At 35.4% G+C, this 10224-nt stretch overlaps 1 protein-coding gene across 5 annotated transcripts in view; it reads right to left on the bottom strand.

Moving 5' to 3' along the window:
- Positions 1–1494: 1494 nt before the first annotated feature.
- The window catches only part of CD36 (CD36 molecule (CD36 blood group)), a 77345-nt gene continuing 68615 nt past the window's right edge, over positions 1495–10224 (bottom strand). For all 5 annotated transcript variants that reach the window (XM_078442522.2, XM_078442520.2, XM_078442521.2 and 2 more), the window contains 6 exons: positions 8660–8847; positions 5983–6101; positions 4898–4971; positions 4255–4309; positions 3288–3452; positions 1495–2436 (listed from right to left, as the gene is read on the bottom strand). In XM_078442522.2, coding sequence (XP_078298648.2) covers positions 3288–3452; positions 4255–4309; positions 4898–4971; positions 5983–6101; positions 8660–8847 — 601 coding nt within the window. In that variant the 3' untranslated portion in view covers positions 1495–2436. The remainder of the gene's footprint in view (positions 2437–3287; positions 3453–4254; positions 4310–4897; positions 4972–5982; positions 6102–8659; positions 8848–10224) is intronic.

The raw sequence follows: 10224 nt of genomic DNA, 5'->3' as shown, positions 1-10224 counted from the left end.
TGTGCCTAGATTCCATAGGTCTGAAACAATCGGGAGACATTTGTTGACAGATTACCACTCCCAGAGCATTGGACAGACAACAGGCTGACACGTAGCCCAGTTTATCTGAGAAAGAGCTCAATTTGCTTGTCCAGGAGCTCTGGCCTGAGGGACAAGCTTTAGGTTTGGCGCATATCTAGGAGCCTATGGAGGTATTCTCAAGGAACACGCCAATGAAGGTCAACTTTGAGTTCTCTCTGCCTTTCCTTTAATTACAAATAATATTGTTGTGTAGCTCAGACATTGACAATAGGTTAAAAGATTGACTGTTGCACTTGCACATATCAAACACAGACATCCAGTACTTTCACAGTGGATATTTAGGGATGACCAATTTGTCTGTAGCTTCATTTTTTTTCTCCCTAAATGATATCCCCTTTATCTTTTTGTTCCTGAGATAAAAGCTATAGAGATTTTATTTCTTCATGCACTTGTCTGCAACAATAAGCATTAACACATTTTTAGATGTCGTAGGTTGTCTAACTTATGTTAACACTTTTGCAGATGCTGTAGATTTTCAAATTTAGGGTATGAACAACCATGCTTTGTGTGGTGGTGAGGAAAGATAGTTTGGAATGAAAATGTATAATTATAAATATTAGAACACACATGCGTTTAAACAATATTAAAGACCCAGAAGTGAAAATATTTTCCTGATACCTAAATGTGGTGAGAGGATATTCTTTATGAAGATTTTAAAGTCTGAATCATTGATTGGATATCCAGATCTTGTGTGAGGTGGCTACATATGTTTTTCATACAATTCTTTAGTCCTACTTTGTTCAATAATTAATTTCCTTCCTATATCTCTTAGATCAACATGTCCACTTTTACATATAAGATGTCCAGAATCTAATCTTACATGTCACTAGCTTACAGGGATGCCTTCCACCCACCCCCCACCCCCCCCTTTCAATTAAATGTAAAGGCACTAAATCAGTACACTTTTGAGATTTTCTAATGATCCCTCCAAACTGGCAGTATCTTTGGATTTTCAGTATTTGCCCTGGAAGGTAATGTGAGGGAAACAAGTTACTTTTAATCAATGTTCATATCCAAACCAGTTACTACTACTTTGTCCTATAAACCACTGTGTATAAAACACAAGACAATGTGGTGCATCTTCCCTTTCTGTGAGGAACTTTTTCAGAGGACTAGTTCTCTCCAATAAGTGAACCCTTGCTGAAGAAAGCAGGATTACTTACCAGTATGTCTCCTCATAGAAAGGAAAAATCCTTCAGTTTAGAGCTCAAGTCCTGCTTCTGCAGAGGATGAAACAAAATATCTTTTTGTTTGTTTGTTTGTTTTTCCTCCTATTCGCTTAAAAATTTAGCCTAGGAGAAAGTTGTCATGATTGAATTCAGAAAGCATATGCCAGAAGGAAATAGAGATTCAGATGGAATATTAAATTAGGGTAAATGCTTTGTGTCACAAGAACCATGAAAAACACAGGAATTTAAGGAAGAACATATTTTAATGTTTGAGACCAGTCTTTCCGAGGTGACAAGGGAAATAAGAACTATTACAACAAATAACTATTAACACAATTCAATCCTTGATAATCTTTCGTATGATAATTCCTTTATTGTCATTTACATCTCTTAATGCTAGCACAAGATTCTGAAGTTGCCAAGCGTAAGTTGCATGTAACTGAGCAGAAAGATCACAATCTCCCCGTATTGCTAGAAGAGCTTCAGGATGTGGAAGATGACAAAGTTCTTAAACATGAAGAGCCAAAATGTGCTAAAATTAATGTCCATTTGCATAATTAGTGATAAAATATAAGCCCATTTGCTATAAAGTAAGAAAATGGTTACAATGCCTGCTGTTGCTGTACAAAGGATTCCACAGAGAAAGAAACTTAAGTAATATATAATGAATGGCTCTTAAGGCCAATCATTTACTTTCCATTCTTAAATGTCTTTCACAATTGGTGGCGCTCATGAAATGTGATGTACTGACAGTCCTGGCGTCAGTCTATTGCAACGAATAGGGATGCTGATGTTTTCCCTTGATAAAGAAGACAAGCGTTCAGGGTCCAACATTTGTTGAGAATGTGCACTGTGCTGAATTTGCCACCAGGGAACCAGTTGGTGAATCAGTACCAAATAAAAACAATTGGTTCATGCTTGAGCCAGGTCCATAGAAACTGAAATCAGTTTGTGAACATGAAGAATTTTAAAAGGCTCCAGTTTTGTGTTCAAAGTATAAATTTTTAATAATATCTTAAAATCAGTTAGAAATATGCTGCTGCTTAGTGCAAAAATAATGCCACCATTTCTTCAACTAGAAGGTGTGTTTTGTAAAAATGAAGCATATTTAATCTTCATTTTGTAGGTCAATAGTAACAATGGCCCTGATGTAGCTGGTACATAAAGGTTGAAACTCATTTACTGCCTGGAAAATAGAAGAAATGTTATTAATCAGAAAGCAGTGGGAAAATCCCTTACGGATTTTAATCTCGGGGTGCCTGGGTGGCTCAGTTGGTTAAGCCTCCAACTCTTGATTGAGGCTCAGGTCATCAACTCACAGTTGGTGAGATGAAGCCCCGCATCTGACTCTGTGCTGTCAACACAGAGATCCTCTCTCTGCTTCTCCCCCACTCATGCTCAGGCTCTCTCTAAATAAATACATATTAAAAAAAATAATTTCAATCTCCCATAACCTGCCCTAGACAATAATGTATTAATTACTTGTGACTTTTTGTTATAATTAGCTAGAAATAATCAAGAAACAAAATGTCACTGGGGCACCTGGGTGACTCAGTTAAGCCTCTGACTTAGATCACGATCTCACAGGTTTGGGGTTCGAGCCCTGCATGGGGCTCTCTGCTGTCAGAAAAGATTCTGCTTGGGATCCTCTGTCTTCTCTCTCCCTCTGCCCCATGCCTGATCACATTTTCTCTCCCAAAAATAAACATTAAAAAAAAAATTAAAAAAATTAAAAGTCAGGATTTTGCACTAAAGCTATATTCGTACTTTCAAAGGTGATAATTTCATTTTTTTATTCCATTCCTCCCAGAACTTAAGATGCAATGTAGTAATCTGCTTGATGCAATGAGTAATCTGCTCATAGGCCTTATTTACTCATTCAGTCTTTGTGTTTTAATTTACATTAGCTATCTCAAAACTTGGAGGATATATTGAAAATGGTAGTTGGGTAGACAAATCTAAAAATGTTTGTAGGCTAATTTTATAACCCCTCTTTGGTAAAATGAATACAGGTAATAATTTTTGGTATATACTTACTTATTTTACTTTCTTTGATCTGCACGCACAGTATGAAATCATAAATGCAACAAACATCACCACGCCAACACTGAGTAAGGTAATTTCTACCAGGCCAAGAAGGTTGATTTTTCCAGTCACTCTTTTTCTAAACATTTCTGCCTTCTCATCACCAATGGTACCAGTCTGTAATAAAGTTAATGATTAACATGATTTGAATAGATGAGCAAAGCAAAAGACTTAAAACCTTCCACTTGCATATCACTCTTTCCTCCAAATGCTTGCATAGGTGTTAGTCATCTGTATGTTTAAGATAAACTAGGATAATTCACTTTGCATGTCAAAGGCGGCAGTAAATGCCAAGGTAGAATACTTAGAGAGTGAAATATAATCCTTCCCCCACTTTGCACATGTTATATAGCACTATTGAACATGCTAGGCTTCACTGATCTTCAGAATGACCTTATAACATCCTTTCCAAAAGATGCTCCCTTTAACCAAGGGAAGTGGCAAGGTTTCAATAGTTTCAATCGCTCTGAAGTTTTATGTACTGCATTCCCCAATTCTGGGGCTAATTGATATCATGGTTTACACTAAAATTATGTCATCAGGGAATAGGATAGACTGCATACACCTATTCTAACCTGGCCTTTATAAGTTTGGTTGACTTTTATTACCAGTATAATATTCACTGAGTCTTGAGTTATTTGGAGTTACATGTATGTATGACTCTTTCTTAAAATAAGCACTATGCCAAGAAAAAGTGCCTAAAGATGCATTTTGAAAATAATCTAAAATAATAGAAATTGCTTTGATTTTCTAAAAGAAAAATACTGAAAACTGATACAACTATGTGATTGGGTTTTCTCAAATATATATATATTCATCTATATGGGCAATGAAAACATATACAACTTCAAAAACTATACATATATATTTAATTTTGAAACACCAATGAAGTTTACTGTTTACTGATAAAAATACTAACCTCATTAAGCCAAAGAATAGGCACAATATAGTTCCGCTTAAGACCCTTTAATGCCCTGTAATATACATTAAAAGTAATTATGAAAATATATACTAATATATTACACATACACAACATAAATTTCAACAAGTACTAGTGTAAATATATGTTCAGAAATTAGTTGCTTTTGCAACTTGGTTAAGTTCCTTGATTTCTGTTCCCTGTAACAAGTCATTTGAATGTTAATATAGCTGTTACTCAGACATTTTCCATGCTTACAAATCTGTTTAATACAGATATATAATTAGATTAACTTTTTCTAAGCACAGATTTTCCCTTTCAACAAATTCTACCCAGGAAGGTAAAATATGAATTCTGGAAACTATGGTCATGGAAGTATCTGGACAGCTAGCAAAATGAGAGATACCACCAAATACTTAAATTAAAACATATCAAAATATGTGTAAATATCATTTCTATAAACACTAGGCATAATTATAAATTTTAAAAATTATCATAAGCATTTAATAATTATTTAATAACATTAAGCAAAGAGAAGTTGAAATTTTATATTCTTTCCACTTCTTATAAGAATGTGAGTTAAGTCTATGAAAAGAAAATACTACAAAAATCATGCAGTGATAACCTCACTTAAGAGACCTACTCAATTTTCTTTGCTGGTTTGACCAATATGTTGATTTGCAGCCGTTTTGCAAATCGTAAAGTGAATCCGGTTATCTAAAAAGAGAACAAACTAATTACCAACTTTAAACAAAAAGTTGCAATATCCAAACTTACTTTTATTATTATGTAAAATTTAATATGACGCTACTACTTGAAACTTGTGAAATTAATTGGACATATTAAATTATTACATATCTATAATTACATGTGTATATGCAGGCATATATATGTATGCGGGTATGTGCACACATAATAACTTTGTGCAACAAAATGTCAGGTCTTTAGTTAGATATGTGATATTTAACCAAATAGCTATCTATAATTACATGTGTATATGCAGGTATTGCATACACAATTTCTTTGCCCAACCAAATGTCAAGGCTTTAGTTAGATTCGTGATAGTTACCTAACATGATTTTGGTAATCAGCAATATGGAAACACAGAGCTCATATAATTAGATTCTTAAACTACACAAGGCCAGATATATATTCAGTAAAAATCCATGTATCCTCAGTGTAATTATACTAGTTGTATCATTATTTAAAGTGACACATGACTATTAAAATTTTGACATTTCATTTGACTTTTGAAGAGGAAAATATCAAATTCATTTAAAACTTTAAACTGTTGAGTTACAGGAATTTTTATTGATTTTTCTTGACCCTAAGTGAAATAGATCTTGCCCTGAATTCACATAATACCCATAAAATATCTTTTAATTCCTCATAATACACAGTATCTCTTCATATAAGCAGTATTTACAGTTATAAATTACTATTTGATGATTATTTTATACATCTCAAATTGTTTTAAGCCAATTAGAATCATTCCCATCATTGGTATTCCTGACCTATGAACCATTAGATAGGCATATAAATTTCCATATGCTGAGAAACTGAAGTTTAATTACCTTGACATTTCATAAGCAACAATAGAAATAATGTCATTTTGACTGAAATAATAGTAATATATCAAGATTGTGATTCAGTAACTGCAATTAACAAGGAGAGAATTTACTTTTTCTTTCAATTTAATGAAATCAGATCAATAATATGTTTGCTTACAGGTTCAACATCTAAGTATGTGCTATGTTCGTCTTCATTTGGATTTAAGCCTTCAATGGGTTCTGCAATATCAGGACTTGAATGTAGAAAATGAGGAAGTGAAATATACACAGGTTTTCCTGAAAACATTTTAAGAGATATTGGAGATAAATAATTTTTCTCATTTCGCATACCACCCAAAAAATATTTCCTTAAAAATAAAACAAACTTTTTTTAATGTTTATTCATTTTTGAAAGAGAGAGAGGGGCAGAGAGAGAGAGAGGAAGACACAGAATCAGAAGCTGGCTCCCGGCTCTGAGCTGTCAGCACAGGGCCCGACACAGGGCTCAAGCTCAGAAACCACGAGATCATGACCTGAAATTAAGTCGGATGCTTAACCAATTGAGCCACTCAGGCAGCCCAAATATAAAAATTTTAAATAAAAGAATGCATAACTAGGCTTGAACAATGATTGGGGAGTGAGGGTGGGGGAGAATTATATTACCTGATCACTATTGTACAAAAAGAAAATAAAAATTTATGCATCATCCTATTAAACAGTAAGTTAATGCCTGCTGTTCTTCCTTAGATGTCAATTTTCAATATGTAAAGATGAGCTGCTGAGCATAAAATTTCAATCATGTTCTTGTTTCAGGCAGTAATAAGTCTGTGAATGAGAATTAATTTAAGAGGTCTTCTTTTTTGCCTTCACATTGACTCTAATATGAAGGTGAGCTAAATAAGATTCCAAGTTTTGTTTTTAAGTCAATTCTTCTTTCAGAGACATATTGAAAACATATTTTTATTTACCAATTTCTAGGGAAGAAAAATCTAGAAATATGGCAGATGGACAAGTTGGGATGTTCAAAGTACTCTAGGAATTATTCTTGTTTTACCATCTATTTGAAAGGAGCCCAGGAAACCAACAAAATGAAAAGTGTAACTGTGGAATGGATACAAGCCACATATTCAGTAAGTAGTTGATATAAAAAACATATAATGAATTCATAGAACTCAAAAAAAAAAAAAAAAAAACACCAGATAACAAAAAATGGGCTAAGGACCTAAATAGACATTGTCCAAAGTAGCAGGGAAATATCAGTATGGTTTTACCTAATAATAACTAAGTTTCACAACACTGGAACACAACTGGGACCTCAAAAACAAAACAAAAATCAAGGCAAAATTATTCTATTACCACGCTTCCTTAACTGTCTTCTTGCTTTCTCGCTTTAATTTTAAATTTTGGTTGAAAGGGATCTTGGGTAAAAGTTGCATTTTTTAAAAAATGTTTATTTATTTATTTTGAGAGAGAGTGTGTGCACAAGCAAGTGGTGAAGGGGCACAGACAGAGAGGGAGACAGAGAATCCTAAGCAGACTTTGTCAGCACATAGCCCCACGAGGAGATCGATCTCACAAACCTCAAGATCATGACCTTAGCCGAAATCAAGAGTCAGGTACTTAACTGACTGAGCCACCCAGGTGCCTCAAGGTTGCATTTTATTTTGTGTATTTTTTTCAGTGTTTATTAAAATTCTATTTATTTAACATATAGTGTAAAACTGGTTTCAGGAGTAGAATTTAGTGATTCATCACTTACATGTAACATCCAGTGCTCATCAAAGTGCCCTCCTTAATACCCATCACCTATTTAACCCATCTGCCATCCACTTCCCCTCCAGCAACCCTCAGTTTATTCTCTGTACATAAGAGTCTTTTTGGTTTGCCTCCCTTTCTTTTCTTGTCCCTTCCCATATGTTCATATGTTTTGTGTCTTAAATTCCATATATGAGTGGAATGATATGGTATTTGTCTTTCCCTGATGAACTTATTTTGCTCTGCACAATACCCTCTAGCTCCATCCATAGCACTGCAAATGGCAAGATTTTACTCTTTCTGAAGGCCAACTAATATTCCATTGTATATATGTGTGTGCGTGTATGCATATATGTGTGTGTGTAAATGTCCATCTAATGATGAATGGATAAAGAAGTTGTGGTATATGATATATCTTTATCCATTCATCAGTCGATGGATATTTGGGCTCTTTGCATAGTTTGACTATTGTTGATAATGATGCTATACACACTGGGGTGCATGTGCCCCTTCAAATTTGTATTTTTATATCCTTTGGGTAAATACCTAGTAGTGCAATTGCTGGGCAATGGGGTAGTTCTATTTTTAACTTTTTTAAAAAAAGTTTTTTAATGTTTGTTTATTTTTGATAGAGAGAGAGAGAGAGAGAGAGAGAGAGAGAGAGTGAGAGAGGAGAGCATGCATGAGCAGGGGAGGGGCAGAGAGAGGGGGAGACACAGAATTCGAAGCAGGCTCCAGGCTCTAGGCTGTCAGCACAGAGCCCGATGCGGGGCTCAAAACTCACGAACCATGAGATCATAATCTGAGTCAAAGTTGGATGCTTAACCAACTGGGTCACCCAAGGCGCCCCTATTTTTAACTTTTTGAAGAACCTCCAGAATGTTTTCCAGAGTGGCTGCACCAGTTTGTGTTCCCACCAACAGTGTAAGAGGGTTTCCCTTTCTCTGCATCCTCACCGACATCTGTTTCCTGTGTTGCTAATTTAGTCATTCTGATGAGTGTGAAGTGGTATCTCATGGTTTTGATTTGTATTTCCCTGATGATGCTCACTCATCAAGGCTTCAGATTATATCATGGACTGTGACACTGAGAACACTTACCTTCTTTGCATCTGCCAATGTCTAATACACCATATGATGTACAATTATTGGAGATAACGGTTTCTGTGCAGAAACAATGGTTATCTGGATTTTGAAGTGGAGATGCAAAGGCCATGGATGGAAGAACAAATCTATAGACAGGGATTCCTTTCAGGTTAATTTCAGCTGCAAACACAGCATAGATTGACCTAAACACAGAGAAAAAAGAGCTTTATTCCAGGAACCTAAACTACATTCTAGAGATTATTTTTTCCTCTTATTTTTAGATTATATTCTTGCTTTAAATAAGAAAGATTAGATACTTGGGGCGCCTGGTTGGCTCAGTCAGTTAAGCAATTGACCTATGGCTCAGGTCAGCAAATGACCTATGGCTCAGGTCATGATCTCGCAGTTCGTGAGTTTGAGCCCCACATCAGGCTCTGTGCTGACAGCTCCAACCCTGGAGTCTGCTTCATATTCTGTGTCTCTCTCTCTCTCTCTCTCTCTCTCTCTCTCTCTCTATGTCCCTCCTCTGCTCGTGCTCTCTCTCAGTCTCTCAAAAATAGATAAATGTTAAAAAAAATTAAAAGAAAGATTGGATACTTTTGTTAGAATTTTATTTTATTTATTTATTTTTTTTTTATTTTATTTATTTTTGGGACAGAGAGAGACAGACAGAGCATGAACGGGGGAGGGGCAGAGAGAGGGAGACACAGAATCGGAAACAGGCTCCAGGCTCTGGGCCATCAGCCCAGAGCCCGACGCGGGGCTCGAACTCACGGACCGCGAGATCGTGACCTGGCTGAAGTCGGACGCTTAACCGACTGCGCCACCCAGGCGCCCCTTTTGTTAGAATTTTAAATCCTCATTTAATTCACATGAAAAAAACTTTCTTGTGAAATTTTAAGGCATACCAGGACACAATACCTGAGCGTGAACTATTCTTTGTTCTCAAAAGCTTCCAAGAGCAATTTTTGCTTATGTATTACCATGGATTATTTACACTGAAGACGTTTCTCATAGTTAATTTCCTCTGTAGATTAAATATTTATATGACTTCCCTCAAATCCTTTATTTGTGCCCAGGTTACAGGAAATACAATTAAAATTTCTTTCTTTCAAAACTTAATCCTGGAGAGAAAGACCACATACTCACTGAGGTACTTGCATGTGAGTTCTTGATATACATCTCATTATTTACTGAGTGCCTCCATCGTTTACTTAGTATTCACCAACACCTAGGCAATGTGCGGGGGCTCTATACCTATTTCTTCTAATCCCCACATAACCCTATATGAAGAAACACTGCTCTCTTCAATTTTACAGATAAGGAAAATACTGAGATATTTTAAATGTTTGCCCATAAACATATGATCTTTAGGAAAAGGGCTAAGAGTGAACTGGCGTGGGTTCCAATGCTTATGTGATATCTACTGGGTTCCACCGTTTTTAAAAGAGGTTGTTAATGTGACATTAACATAGTTCTGTGACAATGGCATCATCTTCTCTGGACAACATTAGAAAGATGGGGATGACCTTCTAGACATAATTGCTATTGAATATACTACTAGTTTAGTTTTTTTTAAA

The sequence above is a fragment of the Panthera onca genome, chromosome A2 (assembly GCF_046562875.1).
Source record: "Panthera onca isolate mPanOnc1 chromosome A2, mPanOnc1 haplotype 2, whole genome shotgun sequence".
Lineage (NCBI taxonomy): Eukaryota > Metazoa > Chordata > Mammalia > Carnivora > Felidae > Panthera > Panthera onca.
This window is presented reverse-complemented; position numbering and strand designations above follow the sequence as displayed.